This window comes from Pithys albifrons, chromosome 5 (assembly GCF_047495875.1).
Source record: "Pithys albifrons albifrons isolate INPA30051 chromosome 5, PitAlb_v1, whole genome shotgun sequence".
In the NCBI taxonomy this organism is placed as follows: Eukaryota; Metazoa; Chordata; class Aves; order Passeriformes; family Thamnophilidae; genus Pithys; species Pithys albifrons.
In genome coordinates, this window is record NC_092462.1 from 23,607,399 (window position 1) to 23,633,887 (window position 26,489).

Consider the following 26,489-nt stretch of genomic DNA (forward strand, 5'->3'; position numbering starts at 1 on the left):
TCCCACTGCTGAGAGCTGAGTCTGGGTGTCCCCTCAGCAGTGCCCAGAGCTCCTGCTGCCCAGTGAGAAGGGATGGCTGGACAGCACTGCATTTACCAACAAATAATGCCCAAGGAAAAGCCTCCAATCTGTTATAAAAAATCCAGTTCTTCTCTTTGCATCATTTTCACATTTCACACAAATGTGAAATAACCATCTATTGCTTAAGAAGTTATCCATATCCAAACAAATTTTTTTTGCAGTACATTGCCCTAACAGTTACTGCTGTTACAGTTTAGGATTTGTCTGCATCACTTTTACAACCCTCCTAAAACATTGTAAAGCACTAGTTTAATGGAGGCAAAATGAGACAAATTTCAGACATTCTTAAAGCTAAGTCACACCCAAACTTTAAGAGAATATTGAGGATTTAGGGCTACTTTAGCAATAATTAAAGGATTATCAGAACCTTGCAAAGGGAATGTACCTTAAAATTTCATGAAATTGCTGGTGCTTGAATACAGATGCCAATTTTTATTTCTCCCCAAATTAGCTTTGAAAAACCCTCACAGCTTGGGGGGGGGGGGGTTAAAATAAAAAAATCAAACCTCCCCCTTCTGCCCTTGATTCCCAAATCACCCATAACCTCCAGGTGTGTATAGGGAAGACACACCTCTACTGATGAAGCAATAAATGCTTAGGAGGCCTTTTAAAGCTTTTTAATTTTTTAGCCAACCACTCTGGAACACATCTGTCCCCAGACAGCAGTGTGCAGATATTTCTTCCTTGCTTTTAGGAAACGAACTCAAGGATGGATTTTCCAGGGAAACACTGAAGCAGCATCTCCACCTTTGGACATGGATAGTCACCATTCTTTCAGTTACACAGGAGCACTCCCACTTCAAACACACGAGATGAACTGAGGCCAGGTAGTGAAGTCAGTTTACTGCAGTCAATCATCTACTTTTGTACCAAAAAACCAAAAAAGTCTCAAGCATTAAGGGCACAGCTGTGCAATGATACACCTACAGAGACAGCTTTTTTTTTTCCAAAATAGACAGCACAGACCAAAACCCCTCCTGCAAGTTCAAGACACCATGTCCAGCTGTTCAGCATCACTGCGGTGGTACAACTGGAGCTCCTGTTAGGAGTTTACTTGCAGTTCCCTGCTAGCTGGTGCCACTACATCAGCACATTCAGACTACTCCTTCCTACTGGAGGAACTCTGGCAAACAAGGGGAGCGCAGATTTTTTGCAATTCTATCACACCACTTCTGTTCAAGTTCTGTCCTGTCTTGCAGGACATGAGATTGGACACTCAAGAGTAACCCAGAGTCTGTGCTCTTCCTCTCTGTCCCTACTGTGCCTTTGTGTTATGATAGTGTTTAATTGTTTAATTAAATGTTTATGCATCAGATTCTCTGGAGAATCACACCTGCTGGTTAGGTTATAAGCACCGTGCATTGCCACAGAAAGAGAATACTGTCATCTGCTGTCATTAAAATGACTTAGTGGTGGGTGAGCTGCGGGAGCCCCAGCTACAAACAAACTCCAAACTGAACAGTGAACACACATTTCCACGTAATCCCATACTCATTTATCTTTGATCTGTATTTCTCTACATCCCAGACAGAGTCAAGAAGCTGAGACATTAGTTCCTCAGAAACTTTATTTTCATTCAAGCTACAGAAATAAAGTAGTACCTTCCAATTTCCCATCATATTTTCTGTGTATTTGTACGGCTCAGGGTGAGATGCACTAGGATAAACTACCCTGTACATACGGAGGAAGATAAGGCTCAAAAACTAGCTTTACTTCGAAGAATGCCAAACCTCACCTATGAGGTTGGCTCCAACTCTTTGATAACATTAATAGGCACAACATAGGAAAAAGGATTATCTAAACTAGCTATTGTAAGCAAAATCCAATAATTCATTACAGAAAGTCAAAGAAACCTTTTAGAAATAACAAAACAGTTTTCTACTTTGAAAAAATAGATGAGTCATTTTTGCTTTATATACGATATATTCACACACACTTTCAAGTATCATTTTCACTATTATCATACTTACATGGCTAGAGCTAAAAAAAATGAAATCCCATAAGCAGATTATTATGCCAAAGAAGTCACACACAGTCTTTATCTGGGTTTAGCAACACCTGGAATTCTCCATGGTATCACAGTGACTAAAAAAAGCAGTGACTAGACTCAGTGTAATTTTTCCCTTTATTAAACATGTTTTACTAAGGCTTGAAAAGTATCAGGATTTAGAAAAATGGAGATGAGAAAAGCAGAGGCAGTCACAAACCCCACACAGCCAGAAACCCCACAAGTTCACACCTAACTTGTCACACACTCAGTACTTAGCAGGAAAAAATAATAAGAAGTCTGAGTTATGTTTGATTAGCAGGCAAACTGATACCAACAGACAGACTTCAGCTAGGATGTTTTTACATTTAAGGCATCACACAAAACAAGTTAATGCTGGGAAGCATAACAATCATGTGCACAGCCACAATTCACATTTATCTACGGACAACAGAACCTGCTTTACTTCGAAATAGAAAGGCTAGGAGGGAATCCCATAGTCTTTTGGGAAAGTGCCAGGCAGCCACCAGGCAAGAGCAGGAGTGACCATGGTTTTTATCACAGGGAAAGGAATTTAAGTGCTTATTAAAGGCTTTGCTGCAGTGCCAGAGCCAGATGCCTGAACACAAACTCTGATGAAACGCAAAACTAAGAGCTAAAAGGCAGAACATCTGTTCAAGCAGCTGAAGTGAATGGGTGTCCCACAGAGATCAAACTGGCAAGCCTTCAAGACTCAACACCTTCTGGAGCTTAGAACTGATGGAGAAGTCCAGCAAGTGCATTCCATAGGACTGGTTTCACAGTGCTTGTTATTACATTCCGCACTTCTGTTCTGAGTCTAAACTTTGGGTAGACAGGTATGAAATGTCTCAAAGTGAAACAGATAGAACTATTTCCTTACTGGTCATGTAATTTTCATTTGAGTGTTTCTTGCCCAAGTGTGAAAAGGCACAAATTCTTCATTAAAAAACCTCTAAGACATAACCAAAACTTACTCACAAAAAATTTCTGCAGAAACCACTGACTGTTTTTAGCAGGACAAAGTCATCTAAAGGTTAAGTGCCAGGCAGTCTGAAAGCTTTATGGGTTTAACTAATAAACTCAATTATGTGATTGAGTACTTCAACATAGGACAGGGCACACTTAAAACTTAGTTTTAAATCCATCAGGCCTGGACTCAAAAATAAAGCTTTCAATCATGGAAGGTCATACCAAAGGGAAGATCCAGATCACTGTTATGGACTGAAGCACAACATTCTTTTATTTTTTAGTAAGGGTGCCATGGAGTTGAGAATATTTTTTCAAAGCATTTCAGTAGGAAGATTTTCTATTAGGTAGGATGGAAATTTTGAGCTCAGTCCAAGCTTGTCTAAAAGCCACTGTTTCCAGAACTTGTGTAAGATTAAGTTTCCTGACCTAGAGACAGTCTGAAACAAGACAGTGACAGCAAAGCAAGACACACAGTGACAATGAAAAACATCACACAGCCCAAGACTTACAGTACACCCCGAAGCTGACAATGCACACACACTCCTCATCTGTTACCCCATCTTCACACTGGCACATTCTTACACCTCCTCAAACACAGCAAGTTTCTCCTTTCTTTCCTTGCTCTGCTGGTTTTGTATCACAAAAAAACCACTTCTGAAGAGATGCTCTGGACTCCCAAGCTTACTAAAACCACACATTGACAATGGCTACCCCTTTAAGAGTCTACCAACACTGAATGTTTGCACCAATAGTAGATACTTAAAAATTTACTGCTTTTCTCCTCTCATGAGCCTGTGGCTGTTTTCTTGATACACAGAATGGAGAGCTCTCAGCTTTCTCCTGTAGCACACGTATAAACCACACCATTATAATCAGAAGAACATTAGTATGCAGCACAAAGTGATTTGCAAGCTGGAGAAGACTAGGTTCATGGTCATTTGCTTCTTTTAGCAGTAAATTAGAGGCATAGGTTATATATTTGATAAAGCAACTATGCCAGCTAATTTTCCCTCAAGTCTTCTAGAAACATCACAATTGCTATGTGAGCAGCCAAGAGCCCGAACCAACCTGCCTGCGGTTTTGATACTTCAGTGCAGGTCACCTGGCTGCTTACACAGGTTTGTGAGCCTGAACCTGAGACCACACACACACAAAATTCACTTTTCTAGATGAACAAAATGCTGCTACCCTAAATAATATTTCACTCATCCTTGCATTGAAATGAAACAAAACCAATACTATGTGCTTCTCACAATAGCACTCGGGTTAATCTCAGCACTCTTTACAAGAGGGCAGCACTACCAACGTTTCTGGATGACACTCCTTTGAGTGAGCCTGGCCAGCGTTCCCAAAACACACACACAAAGACAACCTAATGTCATCACTCAGGAAGTTGATTCATCTTTACATTCCCATGCATGCAAGCATTACTGATGATTAGCTGAAGCTGTAAAACAGGCAAGGACTGCTATATTCTACCACCAATGGTCCTATTAAACAAATCTGACTTGCTTTGCACACTTCCAGAATCAGGACAGGCAACCAGTTTCACCAGAATCCACAAAAAACCGTCTTAATAACTCTTTCCACATCCAACAGCTATCCTGGTTAATGACCAATACTGAAGACATAGTATTATTAGATGCAGATGCCTACTCTCAGTGTTTATATTAAACAGCCATAATAATGATCCAGACATTACTGTAATTAATGATCCAGACCTTTTTGGTATAGTCTGATATGCTCTTTATGACACACATTTCTCATAAAATGTGCAAAAAAGTGTTCAAGTCTATTTTAGCACACATGAGACACTTCAGTGCCTTAATCAGGCAGATTCAAGAGAAGCTTCATTGCCACAGTGACTAAACATGCTTTAAGGAGTTACTAAAGATCAAAACCCCAGTAAGCACCTGCCTTAACATTTAACTGAAGAAAGGCTACATAGCCCTGACAAGATCTTTAAGTACATCACACTAAGAAAATTAGAAACTAGCAATAAAGCACTGATGCAGCATACTCTGCTTTAAATGAGCGGAAAGAAAAAGCTCTCATCTTTTCCTCAAAAAAAGTTAACTCAATGACCCTCAAAATTCCCCCCCATCCTGCAAGTCAAGCAAACTTACAGCTCTCCCACAGCAACTTTCAAACAACAAAGTGAAACTTCAGTTAGTAGGATACCTAAGAGACTATCTAGATCCTCATATACTTTTGTTTTATAGCCATATCTCTAGTGTGCTTTACTTGTACTTTACATATGAATTATATCTTTAGAGCAGAATCACTCACTAAAGCACTTTTAGCATAACTCCTACCTGGAACTAAACAGCTTTCTGTGTACCCTTGAAATTCTTGGTTGGCATAAAGTCAAGAGAGAAACAACACAAACCATTATCAATTAGACCAACCACCAAGAAAACAGTAGTCACATTGATATAATTCCACTTTGATTTAGGGTGCTATCTAATAGATTTATTAAAAGTTTCAACAGACTACAGCTCCAGACTTCATCTTTCTTGGAAGACACTACTACAATAGAAGCCACAGCAGAGACTGCCTTGTCACAAGAGGTACAAATACTTGCTGTATAGATGGAGAAATAAAAGGACAAATCTAGTTGTCTAAAAGACAATTCACTGTACACATTTTATTTACAGTTTTGTACACTGTCTTAATATGAATGGGACCGCTTTTCTACTTGAGCCATTTTAACCAAAGCAAAATAACCTAAGTAATACAAAGTGTTAAAATACAGCATAAGATACAAAAACAGACATACTATTTCTAGTAAGGAATGTAAATTATGGTGTTACATTAAAAAAACCCCACATTCATGTTTAGGAAATCACACAAACAGATCACTGATTTGACTGAAATGCATAAGTTTGTAGCAAAGCTTTGATGTTACAAAAAACAAAAAAAAATTACCAAAGAATGCACAAAATTAATGTTTATTCCACCTTTGTCATATTCCCAGATTCTTCACCAAATGTTACATGAGCAAAAACAACTGAAGAAATCAAAATATCACTAATGTTATCAAATAGGGAAAACAAATAAATTAATCTAGCAGCCATCAGCATAGGTTACAGCAAAGATGATGCTGTATAAAAAAATTGCTAGAAAACTGTATGCACCTTACTTTTTTCCAAACCAGCAAAATGTTACTGCATACAATGCAAAGGTAGAACAGAGTAATTTCCTGCAGGTACAGAAATGCAACTTCTTTTCTGAATACTGTGGATAAACAGGTTTTTTTTAATAGTAATGTTTCTACCAAGCTATTACAGAGTGGGCCAGAAACACATTCATGGATTTGGGGGGGTGAAGTGTACTAAAATTCCGATGTAATGGTTACTTTGACCAAAATAGAAAATTGAACACAGAAGTACAAGACAAAGGCGAATGAGACTTCTCACAAATCTTAGCAACATTTAGATGGAAATCAAATTTAAATGTAGTCCACTCTGCTTTTGAAGAGGCTTTGGTTCAGCTCCCAATCTCGATTGCTTGACGCAGTCTCCTATGAAAGAATACTCAGAAGGTGTTGTCCTAAACAACAAACCTATTTTTAGTGGTGGAGCCGCTCTTAGTAGCTGTGTCTGCATGGGACTGATAACCAATCACTATCTTTGGAGGAAGTCCTAATCTTTCCTTGTATACCCTCCTGGATAGGAAAAAAAAAATAGAACAACAGTTTAAGCAAAGTTCTTAGGAAGGAATTAGTATCAGGACACCTGCTTTTAATATCTGCTGACACCATCAAAAGAGTTGCCTATTTATAAACAGTTTCTCAGATACCAATAAAGGACTCAAGATGTGATTTTTCTAACCTATTGCATCTAAAATCCACTTACAGTTTTGTAAAATTACTTACCATATATAATACAACAAGCTCTTGCAAAAAATTACCATGACTACACTAATGCAGAAGGCAGGGATTCTATTGCGTTCGTATGTGTACCATTCATACCAGCAAGCTGTATTCCCAATATACAAACAAAACAGCTAGGAAGCCACGGTCCACAATTCACCCAAAATAAATAAAACAGCAATTCCCTGGAACAGTCAGTTTTATCACCATGCACATCTCGGTTGCAGAGGGTTGCCGTTTTTTCTTTAACTGATAGAAAGCAGACCCCCTTGGTACTGGACACGGTCAGCTATCCAACAGAAGCTTTAAATAAAATCAGCTTGGACCTTGTCTTAAGAGAAAGAACTGGCAGTACCTGCCTGAGACATGAACATTGTGCTCCTTAGCATAGTGCAAGTGAGATGCAAGCCACTTATGGCCACTCCTGTCTGGAGTTATGGCAATATGACAGCTGATGGTCAACACACTACCTTGCTCTACTGTTACTGACTTACCACCTTTACAAACTGGCACACTGAACCCACATTATCTACAGGTATCAAGTAAATCAAATGAAAACTTCTGTCAAGATTTGTGTCCAATTCTTCATTATTTCTATTCTACAGTGAAGGGAGTGCAGCAGTAGAAGAAAGTAGTCACTAGCACACACCCACACAAAAAACTACACCATAGAGATTTCAGGACAGAATTGCTTAAACTTGGGATATAGCTCTGCACAGACTGTATTTTCCTGAAGTGTAATCCCTCTCAGGGTAGCTGGCTTTAAATGCATGGTCACACTTCATATATTCAAGATGTCAATTACGTTACTTACCCTATATGCGTAACTGCATCCCTGTTTTCACATTCAGTTGTCCATATTGCTATTTTATCACCCTTAGTTCTAACATTAACAACAGCACCACACACATCATCACTGTAGTCATCAAATGACTCCCCAATAAGGCACAGCAGCTGGAAAACAGAAAGCAGCAGTTCAGAGTCAGAATCCTTCTCCACAGGAAAGCACTCAGTGTACACAAGGACTGCAGAATACTACATTTTGCTGCCTACAGCCACTTGCCATACAGCATCATTTTCTGATTATTGCAATGTCTTCTTGGAGTTCCAAATGTTACAAGTGAAGATAAACTCAGTTGTAGTAGGGCATGTTCCTCCTATTCTGAATTTTCCATTCCTCCTCCTCTCCCACCAGCTAAAAGTTCTGACACAGTTGACCATTTAAACAGTCCTGCCTCTCACCACATCCTCCCAGTCCAAAACAAGGAAACAATGAAAAGGAATGTATTTTTTCTAAAGTACATTTAACACAGGTAGACTAATCTAAAATTTTAAGAGTTTCCATACATTATCTAGGAAGAACCTACGAAGAACTGTTTATGTAACAAACATTAACTTCAATGCTGAAGTCTATTAAATCACAAGTAAATCAGATTGCAGCCAGATTAGTGCTATTCAGGCGAGTGTTACTTTCCATCAGCAGTTAGGAAGCTTCAGCATTTCCATAAACTCTCAGTGGGCATCAGGGATCCTGAACAGTGTGTAATGCAAGTGCACCAATACAAGTGTGCAGGTAACACAAGATTCTTCCAGATACGTTTCTACTGGTGAAGCTTGGAATTGGCAGAGGTATTACACTTCAGGAGCATCAGACTGAGTGGGGTCACATCCCCATACAGGATGCTAACTGGGAAAGTAGTATTTGAAATCTTCAACTTGCAGCTTGTAAAACAAGCAATACACATATTCAAAACTTACAGTTTCTTGTGGTTGAGACAGATTCATCTAGTCCATGTGAATTAAAGATCCTTCTGCACACTGAAGTATTAATCTCCAAAGATGCTTGTTTAATTCACTTGCACAGTACATTAAATACACTGCTATTATATCAGTTTTTCAGAATCATCACTTAGAACATTTGGAAAGTCAACACATTTGCAACTTTTCAAACAAATCAGTTTTTACAGTACCCATGAGACCTATGAGGGTTGGCTTCATCGAGGAAATACAAAAAGGGCAAAGTGTGCTAATGAATGAATCAGGTATAATGACACATGCTTTAAATGTTACACCCAACCGAAGGCTCCACACACTCACTGGACAACGCAAGCCATGAATGGCCAAGACTAAACCACACACAAACATGCAAAATATTAATCAACAGCCTTAGTACCCATACAAGCAAAGATGGCTACCATGCTCAAACACTAGTCAGGTACGTTCTTCAAGAATATTGCAAAACAGGGAAAAAAAAGGTCTATTCAAATCAAGTTTAGGTTACAGTTAAGATCATTGTATTACAATAAAAATGTGTTCCAAAAGGGAGTTTTAATAAAGGGTTTGATTTTTTTTTGAGAAAACTGGTTACATATAATTACTGGAATTGGAAGTGACAGGGTTGCTTTAGAGCACATATCAATCACCTGGGTATTCAGGTTCCCAGAGGCAGAGCCCTCTAGCCTTCAGTCTACACAGGTTATCCACATGTTTTCAAGCCACATGTAGTGGCTCTTAGGAATAAGGATTCATATCCATATGTAGGCTAAACACACACAGCAAGACATTAATTTACTCACATGCAGTCATACTGCCTAGCAGTGTAATTCTCCAAATCCTTCCTTCAAATCACAACTACAGTGACTAGAAAGATCCTGAAAAAGTTCAGCTATTTTTGACGTCTTGGCTTTGATTCTGAAGGCCATTTCTCCCTTTCAAAGGGATGCAGTACTTCTTGCCTCTCACAGAAACAAGGAAAGAGGATCAGAGATTTGCTAAGACTGCTGTGCATTGTCCTGTCTGCAATCCATGTTCATAAACCTGGATGTTCTAGGCTGTTCCAAGGCAGTTCCGAGACAATACAGTCAGATCCTTTTCTACAACACATGTACTGCAACCCACACAATCTCTCAAAACATATTTACCATTCAGTAAAATCTATTACTCAGAGATAATAGCACTAGAAAAAAGTATATTTATAGTGTACATACAGGATGAATGTGCTATTACTTGCCTATCCTAGTGTTACAGAAAGAACAAAAATAGATCTGAAAGTTCCTTGTTTCAGCAAGGCCAAAACCTGAAAACTATTCATTTTTCTAAAGGCATTTGTTAAGAATTTTTATATTTAAGCAGTTGAATCTGTTACACTCAAGACAATGTATTACTTTCACAGTAGTTCAACAGCTGTTCTTTGCATTCCACAGGAAAAGCTTCATCTGTCCTGCAGAATTCTTTCTGCCTGTTACAACAAAGTATTGAACAAAATACAACTACATCAAGGATCACTATTGAAAAATCATGTTTCAAATACAGCCTGTCAATAAAAACTTACAGGACACTCTGCTGACTAGTGCGGCACACAAAAACTAAACCAGTTAAAAATATTTTAAAACACAAGACTCTTCAGCTGCAACCAGTCAGTCAGGCCATAGTGCTTACTGTCTCTAGCCAGAAGCGATCAAGGTCACTTCGTCTCTGCTGTTTGTTTAGTGTAATTAGCCATCGTCCTCCTCGCTTGTTCTTTTCATCTTCCCACATGGGTTCAATGCCATCCTGCAGAGAATGGCCAGAAGTTAAATCAGACTCAATCTGTATTTTGCCTATAGAATAACCAAAAGGCGAATGATAAATAGCAAGTTAAGAAAAAAATGTATAGTCCAATATTAAGTGCACGCTCACACCAATACCAAAGCTGTAAAACAGCTTAACAAGTGCATCTCCTTTAATGAATTTGTATTTCTACAGAAAAATCACAGCCCAGGCAAAGTCTTAGCTACACATTATATTAAAAAAACCTGAGGCTACAGGCAAAGTCAATGACCCACTTTGCACTGCATGAAACCAGGATGTAGCTGCTAATTTTATCTGGAGTCATTTTATGTCTTGGACTGAGTGCAACATTGGCAAAGGGCTTCACTTATGTGCACAGATTATCTCACTGAAACAGACACCTTTGGCAGCCTATCTCACTGACTTCCTTCACACTCAAGGTAAGAATAAGAGGGTTTTCATTGTCAGGGCCAAAATTAAAATTAAAAAAAAAGAAAATCAACATATCTTCTCAAAGCAAGTACAGATTCACATTTTCCCAATGGCCCTGCACTGAATTAAATTACTCTGGATGTGCTGATCCACCAGCGAGGTTGCACTTTAGGCACTTGCTTTTTGAATGACTTTCTGGACAAGGGAATTCAGTAAAGAGCTGTCCATTAAGAGAACTGGACTACAGAACTTTAGCTGAAAACTGTGTTCAACATGCAAGATGGAGTGGTATCAGCTCACTTTAAATATAACACCCTCACTGGCAGCTGCAGAGCTTAAACTGCCCCATCACCTTGAAGAGTCACTGTTACGAGGTCACAACTGAAGGACAACAGTAAGAGATTGCTCATGAGCCTCCAAGTGCCAATTTACACCTGTTACATGCAATTATATAATTATTACTGCTTAATGATAAGCAAACAAAATAGATACATGTACTTAGGACACAAATTTAGGATTCATGCAAAAGACACAAGCATGATCCACAGATACCCTAACTTCTGACGGGCCTTCTCAGAATTCCAGTAAGGTTTCTCAGTCATCAAGAATATCACTACCTTCCCAAAGCCAAGCATCAGCACCTCTTTACCACATGAAGCTGCTGGGGTTTACAAAGGAGGCACAGCCTGCTGAGGAGCCCCAGCCCACAGCTGTGCTTTACAGCAAAGCAGGAACCAGGCAGCAGCAATTCAGGGACTGTTCAGGTATTTGAATCCAGAAAGGAAGCCGTATGTTAGAAGCACTTCCAAGAGGTAAGGATTTCATTTAGAGCTCCAGTTCAGATCTTCACCCCAGCTGAGGCATGATTTCATGTACTCTTTCCCATGAGCATTTCCTGTTCACTCCTTTGGACACTTCCTTAGCACGCTTTATGTTCCATGTTGGACACAATCTTCTCTTTCACACACAAGTAATTCAGCATTTAACTGGTGGTGTAAAAATTAATTAGAGCACTGTGCATCTGGCTCAGAATATCCACAAAGAGCACCGGAGAACATTGCTGCCTCCTGTAGACATTTTAACTCATGTCACATGAAGTGACAGAGCTGGAAAACTTTTCATATGAAAAAAATTTACACTTAATTATTTGCACAAATATCTCAAACATCGAATGGAGACAAACAGTAACAGATCAAAACGTACTGTCTGTGAGGTGTGTTAAAGCAAGTCCTTGCATTTTCAGTAGTAGTGACAGCCTGATTTTTCAGACAGCACATATTAGGGACTTTCAAAAAAAAAAATTAACACCTTTAGGATATTCCCACCCATGTTCCTGAATGTCTTAAGTGAAATTTTTGGACTGTCTCTTTCTTAGTCAGGAAGATAGATAGATAGATAGATAGATAAAAGAAAAAAGGTTAGCAAGCATACCTTAAAGAGTGAGTAGTCACAACCAGGCATTAAATTACTAGAGAGCTGGATATGGTTGTATAAACTGTTGGAGGGAAAAAAGCAGGATTAAAAATTAAGCATCATTTGCATATACAAAATTCTTACAGAATTTAAGACACAACCAAAGAAAATCCCTAAATTAAGGAACAATTAAATCATCAACTTTAAGATGTTCTGGGCTTAAAGCAGCAGAATGGAAACCAGTTCATGAACACTTGTGGGGTTCCTACAGTAACGCTTCTTTTAAATCTAGTCCTAAGAAGGTTATTACGAACACAACTCACTGAGTTTTCACAGACACAAGTTTTGCATACATGTGTATTCTGTACATATATATATACACACACAGAATATTTGTTTATCTAAGGTTACTCTCACTGCAGACAGTCTTTTTAAGAGAAAGTTCAACTTGGCTATTTAATATAGTATTCTAGGTATGAATGCTGTGGGCCTGACAATCTGAATTAAGGGCTCAAAAGGTAAGAACAGATGACAGACAACAAAACATATTCAGAATTAAACTTACAATTATGAAATTCAGAGAAAAACATTCAAAGTAGCACACATTGTCTTCCCGCTCTACCAAGAAGACAGAGGACTTTTTCCACCAGACCCCCACCCTGTCAGGGTGAGACTTCAGAAAGAGCCCTGCACACATTACAGCAACCTGGAGCCCAAGACCAACCAACATCCAGGCACAGTTCAGTACCAAAAAGCAAACTCACTCCTGTGATGTTTTAACAATGAGAAATCAGGCACAGTTACAGATTTACCAGCTTGCCTCTTGCACGTTTACTTTAACCATAACATTTTATTTCCAGAACAACACACCTATTTCACACTCCAGCCAAAGAAGAGGTGTAACCTCTCAGTTCCTTGTGACTGATTCTATACCCTTACTGCAGACACCCAGATTAAGTACTTCATTTCATTCCCCAAACAATCTTAGTTACAGAAGCTCAAAACTTACCCTTAACCAACTTTAACAGGGCAGCTAAATTTGTTTAAAGCCCACATCACATACGCCAAGTCTGCAAACTGTGGTTCACTCAGCCACTGGTGACGCCCAGAGTAGGAATGGGAAAGCTGGTTTCAAGCCCAGAATCCCACACCCTTCCCTGTGACAATTGCACTGGTAAAGTTACTGAAAATGTTAAAACATTTTTCTTCTGTATTGGTGCTAATCACACCTTATCACACTTAAGCACCATCTCTCTCTCTTGCTGATCACATAAAAAAAAGTATGGAACAAAAACCTTAAAAACCTCGCTGTAGCATAAAACACTAAGAAAGGGACAATGCTGTTTTTCACCCTCAATTTAATGCCACTTGCATTTTCTCTGCCTTTCATCATGACAGGCAAAATCATTCAACACAGTCACCCAAATCTTACTGAAGCAGATGTTTGGAAAGCACAGCCCACCTTCAAAGGCTTTGTCATTGCAGTTGGAGCCCAAGTACTTTCAAATTCAAATAAAAGGCATTTCTTCTGCAACCTCCAACGAAGTTCTTCCAAGGATGCCACTAATCTACATGAATCTCAAGCACTACGCTCCAGATTCAGGCATCCTGGAACATGGGAGGTGAGCCAGCAGTCTGAGAAATTAATGATGGGGCAAAATGTAGAGCCAAGGAGGTGAATCAGTTGGCCACCAGAATGTACAAGTTCCTGCTCCGGTGAGATGGAAACTGCACAAATGAGACTTTCTACACGTGTGCCGTGTCCATATAATGTCAGCAGTGTTGCAGTATCACAGCAAGACAACGTGCACTGAAAGTGTGAACTCTATTCACATGAGATGGACTCCACCTTCCACTCTGCAGATATTTCAAATGACACCCAATAATTTGTGGTTAATTAAACACTTTATGGGGGTTTTGACTTTGGCATAAGCTTTGCCAACAAATCCCAGAACAAGCAAGCAGACAGAAAAATCTTTACTTACGCCCAAAAGTCTTCAACAGTATCAAACTTTGAGATAAGACGAAGATTCGCTTGCCAAGTTTTGCTCTTGTCATTTTTAAAAAACCAGAGTGCCCATCTAGAGGAAAACAAAATAAGACCATCTAGAAATTAAAGTGTATTAAAAATACACATATATATACACAGATATAATTATTAGTATTGTTATGCCCAAACTAATGGCAAACCTTAAGATATTAATCAGCACAGAGGGCAGTTTTCATCAATAAGTTACATGATAAATTCTTTTCTCTAATACAAATCTTTACGGATAATATTTGTGTTCCCATTACAAAAATCGTGGCAAACTTGATTAATCTGTTTAGGCAAATATTTTAAATATTTTTGGAATTAAGACTCTAAATGTTGTATGTTTCTCCTTGCAGCCACTGCTAAACTCTAATGCACTACATCAAATAACTGATCATGGAATAAAACACCACCAACTATTCAAATGAGGAGCACAGCTCCCCATCCAGTAATTTCCTCATATAGGTTACACAAGCTAATTATATCACTTCCCTGCATAAATGACATGAAAGCTTTCCAAGTACATACAAGGAAAGCATAAATTTTAAAAGGGAACCTTACTAATGGCAACAATTTCAAAACTCCCCAAGTTGACTGCTTTAAGTTTTAAAATCAGCATATATAAAACTAAATTAAAAATTTCATCTCTGCTGAGTACAAATCGCAACACATTATAAACTGAACCTCCCACACACAAAAGTGCCCTTTCTGGATCCAAAAAGCATCATGTAAAAAGCTGGAACAGAATACCTGATGAGGCATTTAACCAAACAGGTTTATTTTTCATTCTGATTGTTCCAGCAGTACTGAAATCACTCAGGTTAGCACTAGAGTAGATTTATCTTCTCACAGCAGAGAACTTTGAGTCACCAGATATCAATCTAGAGTTCTGAGACCCTTCCTGCCATTCCAAACCTTGTTTTAAAGCTTACTCCTTTCCAGTAATAACCTCATTACTATTTGTGAAGGAGTGTCAGCACAAATTCAGTCAAGGTGTATTGAGGAAACAGAGGAAGGATGAACTTTGAAAGCAAAAAGGGATTCATGCAGCACAGAACCACAGGGTCACATGGTTTTCCACACTTGCTCAAAACTTAGAAAGAGAGCAAGGTGTCACTTGGCAAAAGGTTCACTTTGGGGCAGCACTTACCTACCTACCAGCATTAAGTACTAAGCATTTCCCATTAACTCTTCACACAACTTGGAGAAAATCACTTCCTAGAGCATCTTTTTGAAGCTGTAAAGGGCCCTGGATTTTTCACTAATACTGACTATAATTTTAACTAAAGTTTTTAGCACTAGCACCTTAATTTACCCAAGTACGAGGCAGAATGCAAAGTTTTCCAGTTTTGCTGGGCAGCAACTTCATCTCAGTGTTGGCCTATTAAAACACACCAGATAAAAGCAAAAAAGCTCTGCTCATCTCCAGCTAAAAGCAAAGCCATTTTCTTTCCAATTACCTGGCTGTATTTTGAAAATTTACAAAGACCTTCCAGCTTCTGTAACTGCACTATCTGAAAAGACTCTGATTATTAACAACTGGATCAGATTTTATTTCCTCTGCAACCTCATAGCAAAAAAATCTTCACAAAAACCAAGAACTCTCAAAATACTGCTAGAAAATGTAAGGTAAACAAGAGCTACAAAGTCAGAGGCATTTTTCTGTCTTTGGCAAAACTAAAACCACAGTTCTGTACTGTTTACCTGTTTTGTAGTGGATGTTTAATATACTGTTCAGGGCTGGCAACCTCCTGACTAGGTGCTGGCTCTGTTTTCTCCTCTTCTGCAGGCTGGGGGTTAGGAGTAGTTTCCTGTTTGAAGAAAGGAGTTATTCATTAACACATTTCCTCTCAATTTTTACTGAGGAGATTTAGTTCTTTAAAATAACTTTAAGAAGACTGAGGCTCAGAGTTCCTACAGTTCATTTTGATTAAGGAGCTTGAATCACATCATGGAAGCACAACTTGTATCCTTCTATTCTTCAACGCCTGAACATTCTACAATGAGCAGGAACTGCATTCACATTCTGCTGTTCAGTGATTTGCTTCTCATGTCATTGGTTTCCAGAATGGTTTACTTTAAATACTTGTCTAATTTTGAAACAGTTTCCAGAGTTATTTCAGAAATATATATTGCACTATGTTATCTAGAAGATGCACATCTAAAATAAATTTAGGGAGTAATGATTTCCGAAAGAAAATTATTTTTAATTAGTTTCTGACAAAGCATCATTGGAAACAGGTGTACAGGCCCTGCTATTTTGAAAAATCTAACACAAGTAGGATATATATACCCACTTTCCTGATGTCTGAAATCCATTCTTGCAAGCAGACAGAAGCCAGTCAGTACGTAGTTATTTTTGTATCTGCTACATCATGAACCAAACAGCAGAATTAAAACATGCATCAATTCTCAAATTTCAAACTGAAATAAATGTAATTACTGGTTTAGCACAGACTAGACTGATTCCAGCTGTTATTTTTTCAACTCCCTACAAACAGGGCGAGAAATGTTAAACATACTTAAACACAAAGTAGCAAAATATATTCTCTTTGCATGCAAACCCCCTCAGCTTTGTCAGCGGTTCCAGAAGACACTGTGTCAGGTTTGAAATTCTAATGTCATCCCTTCAAACCAGAGAGTACAAAGCTTTATTGTGAGGCCAAGCATCCCTGCCAGTCACCACTGTCTCTCCCCAGTCTGGCAAGCCATGCTAGAAAATTACAGAAACATGGAATGAGGACTGGGGCTCATTCCCTGCAGCCAACACAAAAATGCCTGCACAGCTGACTCCATGACAGAAAAAGCATGTCAGTAGTAAAACCAAAAGCAACTACAGCAGACCCAAAGACTCCAGTCATTTCTAAATGCAGCAGTGCAAAAGTAGTATTTAAAAAGTAATTTAAACGTTCTAGTCTTAAGAGAACAAATTAACATAGGGAGAGATTAAGTAATGGTAAGTCATTTAATTAAAGGAACAGTTTATTTCCACACAACTAAGTTTATCCTCACACCAAACCTACCGAAAAGCAGAATGGATCTGAAGTGATAACACAGTTCAGTGTTCACAGACCGTGCTGGCAAACTCCTCTGATAACATCTAAAGAACTGTCTTAACAGGGATTTCCTTTTCATTACCAATATATTTAGCATGATGTGTTTTACATCAGAGAATTGACTCCTTTATGGTTAAAAATAATCAAATACGCTTTAGTTTTACAGCTCACCTGAAAAACCCCTCAGTTCAAAAGCTGGTTTACATCACATTTCAAACACTCATTTGCATTCCTGTTCACAGCAAAGAGACTGGAACGTGAAGGCCCAATACAAGCACTCGGCCAGTGCTTTGATTTACACAGTCCAAAGGGCAAACAGTACAATTTCCTGCCTCTTTATAAAATGAAATGCTTTCTGAAGATTCTCCAAAGGCATCATCACTAACAAACCCAAGGAAGAACAGTGTTGAACAATCTCTTGCATCTCCTCCAATGTAATACTACAAAAAGCTAAACAGATCTTCAAAAAACTTGCAAGTTCTTCAAATTCAATCTAGAATAAAATTTCTAGTGTTACCCCCATTTATTTTTAAGTTGATGGTATCAAACACATCTTTAATCACACACAACCACCCCACTCAACAAATCAAGACAGTCAATGCATAAAAGCTGTTGGACACCCCAAGGACGACTTTTCCTCCTCCAAGTTCTCATTTGTTTGTATTACAAAGAGCCAAGTACAGACAACTAAAATTTAAGTGCTGCCTTTTCAGGGACTTCTAACTAGAACATTTAGACACGTTTCACATGCAAATACAGTGACCATACAAGAAAAACTTGGTTAATCTTTAGGCATAGCTCTAGTTTTTGTGCTAAAGCTTGTCTTCATGCACAACACTACACAATTGTGATATCTAATATTTACAACTCATTTACAAGTGCCATGACACTATAAAGTTTTACAAATAGATTTACTCTTACTGAATGCAGACTATCATGTTTCAGAAGCTGAGAATCTCACATTTGCTCAGCTTTCACTATACAAAACACTAATTCTAAGGTTTCCCTGGTAACTCTTCCAGAAGTATCGTAACTGTATAAACTGGAAGAATCAACAGAAAGCCACTGAGCACATGCAAGGCTATGCAGCTTCATAACTTCTAATACAACACATCAGAAAGGATTAAAGTAGCATCCCCAGATCAAAAAAATAAAAAAAGCACTGAGTCTCAATATCTGTCTAGCACACCAATGGTTACCCTTCACACAATACATGAAACTGCATTTTTGGATGAACAGAAGACATCTGATGCAGTACAAACCTTTTAGCCAAGCCGTGACAATAACAAGCCCCTTTAGACATTTTGAAATCTATGCAGCATTAATGAAACTCAGACTAACCCTTATTTCAAGCTCCTGTCCAAAACAGAGCATGACAGCCAACCATGACCTTGAACTCAGGACTGGGCCACTCCCCTCAAAAACTACACCAGCCAGGACAGACTTCTCCTGAAGCACCGGGCTGCCCCACCAAGGTACAGTTCTACACACCAGACACAAAGCTGGTCCCAGAGCTTATCACAAAACAGTTTTCTGGCCGGGCTCAGACAGAAGCCTAAAGCAGGTGGCTTTTCTTGTACTGTCCACAGCCATCAAGGAAAACAAAAAGAAACATTTTCTGTTTTGACTGGTTAATCAATACCTATTTCCTTTCATCTTACCTTTATCTCCCTCTTCTGAATCCCTAACTCAAGTGTTTGTATATGGGAGCACTTTTCATGATTAGTCAGATAGGAAGTAAGTTCATTAGTTGGCATTCAAAATCTGTTCCAGGTATCCAAGAAATTCTACAAGAGATTAAGTAGAATTCTATTCTATAAATATTACATGAATTAATGTTACACTGTCCACATTTTACGAATTCACACCTTCAAACCTTACAATTGCAACACTATTAACCTCAAGTCAGACTGACTCAGCCAGTGCTTTCTGGAATACTAAATTTAAAAACCTTCATAATACTTTACTATTGCTCACAACCAATGCATTCTTTAACCTAAAATTGCCTTTGCATCTGGTATTAAACCAAGTAACCATTGGGTTTGATGCTTTTAAAATATATGTAATAAAATAGGGTGGTATTACCAGATGAACTGGAAAGCTTCATATGGCCAATCCCACTTCTCATACACAGGACAGCACATAATTAAAAGTGACATTTATTCACTACCCACATGGTTTCTGATGTAGGAATCAGCTTGCAGAAATCCATGAAACATCTGCCTACTCAGCATTTAATGACGCTGTATCTGCACATTACTGGATCCTGACACTTGCAGAGTTAATTGGTGTTATTTACTCTTTCTTCACAGCACATAATGACCAACATATCAAAGGAAGGTGTGCACAGTCACCAGGACAGGAAACAAACAGCATTTACAGTGAAAACTGCTTCATCAGGTTTGTCTATGGAAGAGAACAACAAGCTTGACTGGGTTTTACCAAGTGCTTTCAGATGCTGCCCAGACCACGCTCATGCCATTAATTGTTCAGGGAAGTTGTTCAGCAAGGCCAGTTGAGGGAGCACAACATTTATTGCCTAAAAGGACATAACCCAGTGCTATTATGCACTCTTGATGAAGGGCAAGAGAATTAATTAGTGGAAGATACACTCCAGAGTTTTAGTTTACGGTTTCCAACAGAATGAGAAAACTGCACATCCCAGTATCTGATATCTAGGGAAAAACCATGTCCACGGCCTGCTGGTCCTTCTGCTTCTTGCACGTGACTGCCCCACGACAGTCAGGGTAACAATTCGTAAGACAAGAAGAAAAATCAAGAGCTATTTACTTAGAAATATTCTGGACAAAAAAAATATTAAAGCCCACCCAACAAGTGAGTATTATGTCCTGTAAGAAAAACCAAGTGATGAGCCAATATGCAACTCTGAGCAATGAATACACAGCAGTAAAAACCCTACACGGTGTGTGTAAGAGGCAGCAATTGGCACCTGTTACCAACTGAACAGTGTGAAGTGACTTCCAGACACCAGGACAGAGGAAAGATCTCGAGATGCAACATAACAAGGCCTAATACAGAGCAACTATCCTAACTGCCTACACTGTTATTCAGAACACCACAGATTTTTAGGAGGAGCACAAACGATTTTAGCTGAGTGACATCCCCTCAAATTGTAACAGGAGTGCAACACATGTACAGGAGGACAGGAACAAAAGCCTTAAGTGAAAGAGTCACAGAGGTTTTATAGGAAACATCACCTCAGCTTTAAAAGATAAAGAATATCTATAGCCCTTTTGAACTGTGGAAAAATGGGTTCCATACATTTGTAAGAATCCATTTAACTCACAACCTTCTGACTATTGTTATCAAACAAGTCACGAGGAGTATCAAAATGCTTCAGTATCTCTTGATTTTGCAGCTGCCCAAGCAAGCTGCCCTTGTGCTGACACCTCTCACCCGAGTCAGAACTGCTGTTGCCTTTACTACTGGAACACAAAATCTACCCATGGGATGACTTTCCACATCTAACACACTGTTAGTTCTAAGGCACTCTGACAAGGAAACAAAAGCTTCCCAAAACAAGGAGCACAGTTCAGATGACTGAAGGGACACAAAGCCTCTAATCTCCCTGCACACCTCTACACAAAAGCACTCCACATTTCTGTGGGTATTCTGAGTCACTGGTACAGCCAAGCATAGAATTTTCTATCGGTTAGAAAAAATAGAACACATTCAAGCTTCAGAAAAGAATTTAAAACAATGTATAATATATGAAGGGTCAAAAGGTCAGTCTTCAAATAGTGCTGGACATGCTACTGCTGAGATCTCATGATTGCAAAGGATGCAATACACACAATCCACTTGGATAAACAGCACTGAGCATGAGACAGCACTACTTAAAACATCATTCGTTTAAACAAGTGCTGTGCACACTGAGGTAAAAAAAGACTTTAAAACAGTTTTAAGTTTTCCATTTTACATCCACTATACAGAATCAAGGACAATGCCACTTGCAGGCAGCAAACAAGACATTTGTGTAACAGAGCACACATAGATCTGCAGATCACACACTTGGTGGCTTCACAGCATGAATACTTTATAGAGCAAGAGGTCCTACAACTTCAAGAAATGAGGATTGTTGTAAGCTAAAAACAGTATCTAAACTCAAGTTTAAGCTTGACTTTAGAATATTTCAAAAGAGAAAGACAAATTTATTAAAGGAAAAAGACGCAATAATTCACTTTTCAAGTCTGCATTTTTCTTCCTCAATGCAGGCTCTCTACCAAGATCCCTTATTCGATTCTCCTCTCTATACCCTCGAATTCAAACTGTCTTCACTTTACAAAGCTGCCAAAACGGACACATTTTCTCACTGAAGTTTGCCAATGCTACTGGCAGGTGGTGAGGTACATGGAAAACAAAACACAGCTCAGTCTCATGTGCTATTTTATGCATTACCTTGGTATTTTATATGTTATGTGAAATGCCCTTTTTCCAAATCAGAAAAATGTTTATCTCAAAAGATTTAGAAGTTGCCCAACACACTACACATCTTAGAGGAAGCTTTGTATCCAAACAGAAACGTAACTTACTAAGCTTCTGACAGATACTCTCAATTATCAAACAGCATGAAAGGTACATCTATCCTGCATCACTTCAGATGCAATGACCGAGCAGCTGCGTTCACAACAATGCAGTTTGACGTTCACGACAAAGCAGTTTGACGCTGCACTGACTTCAACCTCAGCAGGTCACTGACTTACAGCAGAAACACCCAGCAACGAGAGCAAGTCTATCTGAACACTCACCTTACATGTTATCTGTCTGCAGTAACACAAAAGAAATACCTTTCAGCCTACATAGAATTTTAGGAGGTACTTTGAGCTTTCCAGAATTTCAAGGCCCTGCACCACTACGTAACTCCCTGAGATAAAATAAGTTTTGAGTGTCATCTACTAGGGATTAGTTGCTTAAACAAGCCTTTTTCAGATTATTGGCCAGTGAAACTTCACTGCTGCATCAGAAAGCAAAGAGTTAAATTCACAAGAATTGCCATTTATAGAAATAAATGCCATTAAGCAAAAAAAAAAAAGAACCATGATGCCCATTTCCAATTGGGATGATGCATTGGAGTTATATGCACCTAAAAGTCACAGGCTTTGTGTGGCTACATTTTACAGTCACCTCTGGCAAGCCACTATTTACTAAAGTATTACTACTGATTTTGTTGTTGACTTTGTCGACTTTTGCAGTGTTATCTGATCACATAATCCTCACTCGAACAGGACACTGTGGCAAATTCTCACAAGTCAATCTAGAATATTCTTTAGAGAAAAATATGAATAGCAAAAGAAAAACTGAATTTTAACCTGTCAGTGTTGCAAAGGGTGAAGTCTTCCCTACAGTGGAGAATTAAGGCCCTGCCCTGTGCAACAGGTCTGTATTTACTCAGAGCAATCATCCTTTTCTTAGCAGCTTCCATAGGACTCTACAGAAATTTAAACTCGGGTTTCCATATTTGTGAAGAATTTGAAGCATTTTTCAAGCCTCTTGATAATTTGAAAGCATGGAAGTACTAAAAGCATCACTGATTTTAGCAGGAGCCTACATTCAAAAAACAAACAAACAAAAACCCAAAAAACCCCAAAAAACAACCAGCAAACCCATCCTCAGTCATACTTTGCACTTCCTCAGACACATTTTCACACCAGGGAAGCATCAGTGCTGACATCTCTACAAACCCATGTCCAGATTTTGAAGGTCAACAACAGAAAGGCTTCCCTATGATCAAGAGGTAATCCTACCCACACATGCAATTAAATTGTTTGACGGGAAAGCACACAGTATTTCTGTGACATTGCACATCTCTGACCTCAGTCACCAAGCAAGTCTAACTTTAAGCTTAGGCAGAAGTGAGTCACCTAAACCAACAACAAACAAAAACTTCATCATTTAGTTCAATTTGAAAATCAGCAAGCACAGCTGGTATCTGACTCCTGAAGTCAAACACACTTCAGCTACAGCAGAACACCGAATAACTGCATTATTTGAACAGCTGAGTGTTGCCCCATCTTCCACTCTTACCCCTCAGCACAACTGCTTATGGTGAACTGGGAACCAACCCTGCTGGGAAATGGTGTGGCAAGAGCAACTGTTTACCTTTGGCTAAAGTGGGGCCCAGATCTGCCTCAATGTGCAGCTTAACACCGATGCATGAACAACAGAGAAGACAAGTTTCTGCCAGCAGCACAGAGCAGAAAGCCACACACCCCCAGGCTTTAGAGTAATTTCAATTTCTAGTGGCTATGAGTATTAAAAATTATTTATCACAATTCCTGTTCAGCTCCACAGCCATAGCAAAGCACTGCACTGACAGGAAGCTCTCATCATCAGATATGTGGCCTACGGCTCAAAAAGACTGGCTTTTGGATGGAAAACAAGTGACCATCACTGTGGCTGAAGAACACACTGTGTGTGCTGGTGATCTGTCTTGCTGTATTAATAACTGGCATTCCTTCTGCTCAGAAATGCTGCCAAGTGATTTATAAATGCTGGCCAACTTCAACCTCCTCCTTGGGGATAATTTTTTTTTTATTCACAGAAAAAAAAAACATTAAGAGAAGGAACAATGTCCCTTACAGAGAAAGGTAAAAATTAACCTTTATTTAAACCCACTGATTTTCCAATTGAAGCATTATTCGTGTAAATGTTACCAATGTAACAAAAATGTTACAAAGCCTCTCCAAAGAGCACACTGGCTATTTATTCACAGCTGGTAAGCGCAGCAGCAGCAAGAGACTGGCCTTCCTTAACTGTGTTTCCTTAAAACCCTAACACCCAGTTTTCTGCTGTCCACTCCTCATGATACACAATCATGTGGGATTAGAATAACAACTCTACTTGGATCACTTCCAGATGCTCCAGCTTATGGAAGCGCAGGCTGGGACAACGTTTACAAAACTGAGCATAGTATCATGAACATAACCTAATACCTGGAAAAAGAAGGAAATACTTAATTATCATGAAAGATATATATTGAAAAACCCCTTGAATAAAAATACAAAGATGACATAGCCTAAAAAAGGCAATTTCATTTGTCGAGGCTCAGCAGCCGCCCCAGCAGCGCATGTGGGACTCACCGGCCGGGAGCCCCTTCCCCGCGGGGCCCCTTGGCCGGCCCCGGCGCTTCCCGGCCCTTCGGAGCCGCCCCGGCTCGGGTTCGCCGCGGCGGGAACCAACATGGCCACCCCCACCGCGCCACATGCGCCGGGCGGGCCGAGCGGCCGCCGGGGCGCCACACAATGGGCCTCGCCGGGCCGCCCGCCCCGCTCCCGCCTGGCCCTCCTCGGGCGCGCCCGCGGCCCCGCGCCCTGCCGGCGGTGCCTGCCCTGTCCCGGCCCCGGCCCGACCGCCCTCCCCGCCCCGGCCCCTGCGAGCGTGCGCTCCCCGCCGGCCTGCCGGCCACCCGCCTCCCGCCCGCCCGGCCAGGGCCCGCCGCGGTCGGCGGCGCAGTGCCTCGAGAAGGATGAGGAGTAGAAGAAGAAAGAGGAGGAGGAGGGCGCGGATGCGGCGGGAGGAATACGATGGGAAGGCGGGCGGGAGAAGGGACCGCGGCACTCACCGGCTCCACCGCCGCCATCTTAGAGCGCTCGGACCGCGGACGCGCCGCGAGGCGGGGCGGGGGCGGGTAAAGGCCACGAGCCGCACACGATTGGCCGCCCGGCGGCCACGTGACCCCGGCGGCCGTTGGGTGCGCGGTGCCTGCCGGGAGATGTAGTCGTGGCGCGCGGGGAACGCTGGGAATGCCTCCCGCTCCCGCCCGGCAGGAAGAGGCGGGCGGGACTGCAGGGCGCCCCCTGGCGGCGGGAGCGGCGCGGGGCGGGAATGGCAGACCTTGGAACAGGCATCGGCACCGGCACCGGCACCGGCACCGGCATTGGCACCGGCACCGGCACTGCCATTAGACACCGGCACTGGCACTGGCACTGGCACCGGCACTGCCATTAGGCACTGGCATTGCCACTGGCACCGCCAGCAGCACCTGCACCTCACTTTGGCCGGGCAGAAGTGGTTCTCGCTGCCCGCTGTTCCCCAGGGAAGAGCTAACAGCGCGGCAGGACTGACGTGAGCCGGTGCTGCAGGTCCCACACTTTGTTGGATCCATTTAATTCGATCGTTTGCCCATTCTGCATTTAATTGACTTACCGCAGACACGGCCAGCGAGCTATGCTCGCCAGGCAGGAAAAGGTGGCAAACAGGGAAATTGCTTCCTCCCAAACCTGGTGGCCAGGAGGTACCCACGGCTCGGTGCAGGAACACCGCTCATACAGGAGGTGTCTGACACTGGCACATCCAGGAGGTGTCCAACAACAGCACATCCAGGAGGTGTCCAACACCTGCACAATCCCGGGAGGTGTCCAAAACCTGCACATCCAGGAGGTGTCCAACACTGGCACATTCAGGAGGTGTCCAACACCTGCACATCCAGGAGGTGTACAACACTGGCACATCCTGGGAGGTGTCCAACACCTGCAAATCCCAGGAGCGAGGCTGCTGCTCTTGGGGTATGGCCACACTCCCAGCAGGGAGGTCACAGGTCAGCAGCGAGCCAAGCCCGAAAGTGGGATGCCTCCCATTTGTGGGAAAACGGGAGTTTGTAGGATTAAGGAAAAGTGAAAGGCACTTCCAGAATCACGGAATCAACTAGGTTGGAAAAGACCTCTGAGATCACCAAGTTCAACCTATGACTGAACACCACCCTGAGAACTAGATCATGGCACAAAATGCCATGTCCAGCCTGTCTTTAAACACCTCTAGGGAAGGTGACTCCACCACCTCCCTGGGCAGCCCATTCCAATATCCAATCAATATTGCTGCAAAGAAATTCCTCTTGATGTCCCACTTAAACCTCCTCTGGCACAGCTTGAGGCTCTATTCTCTTGTCCTGTCCTCCTTGCCTGAGAGAAAAGGTTGATCTCCACCTTGTCACAACCTACTTTCAAGTAGAGAGCAATAAGAGCTCCCCTGAGCCTTCTTTTCTCCAGCCTAAACAACCCCAGATCCCTCAGACATTCCTCATAGGACTTACCCTCCAGACCCTTCACCAGCTCCACC

At 40.8% G+C, this 26,489-nt stretch overlaps 1 protein-coding gene across 1 annotated transcript; it reads right to left on the reverse strand.

Moving 5' to 3' along the window:
* Positions 1–1,630: 1,630 nt before the first annotated feature.
* EIF4E (eukaryotic translation initiation factor 4E) lies at positions 1,631–25,072 on the reverse strand. The gene is made up of 7 exons (XM_071555895.1): positions 24,997–25,072; positions 16,063–16,169; positions 14,312–14,407; positions 12,345–12,408; positions 10,371–10,484; positions 7,747–7,886; positions 1,631–6,725 (listed from the first exon to the last, which is right to left on the reverse strand). The coding sequence occupies exons 1-7, from the start codon at positions 25,012–25,014 to the stop codon at positions 6,611–6,613; spliced, it is 654 nt and encodes a 217-aa protein (XP_071411996.1). The 5' UTR covers positions 25,015–25,072; the 3' UTR covers positions 1,631–6,610.
* Positions 25,073–26,489: the final 1,417 nt, after the last annotated feature.

Bases quoted from the DNA above. Each gene is read 5' to 3' on its own strand.
- EIF4E (XM_071555895.1), bottom strand. The intron at 10,485-12,344 runs GTATGCTTGCTA...CATTCTCTGCAG, and splicing joins GTGACTACTCACTCTTTAAG to GATGGCATTGAACCCATGTG. The intron at 6,726-7,746 runs GTAAGTAACGTA...TTTCCTATCCAG, and splicing joins GATGCAGTTACGCATATAGG to GAGGGTATACAAGGAAAGAT.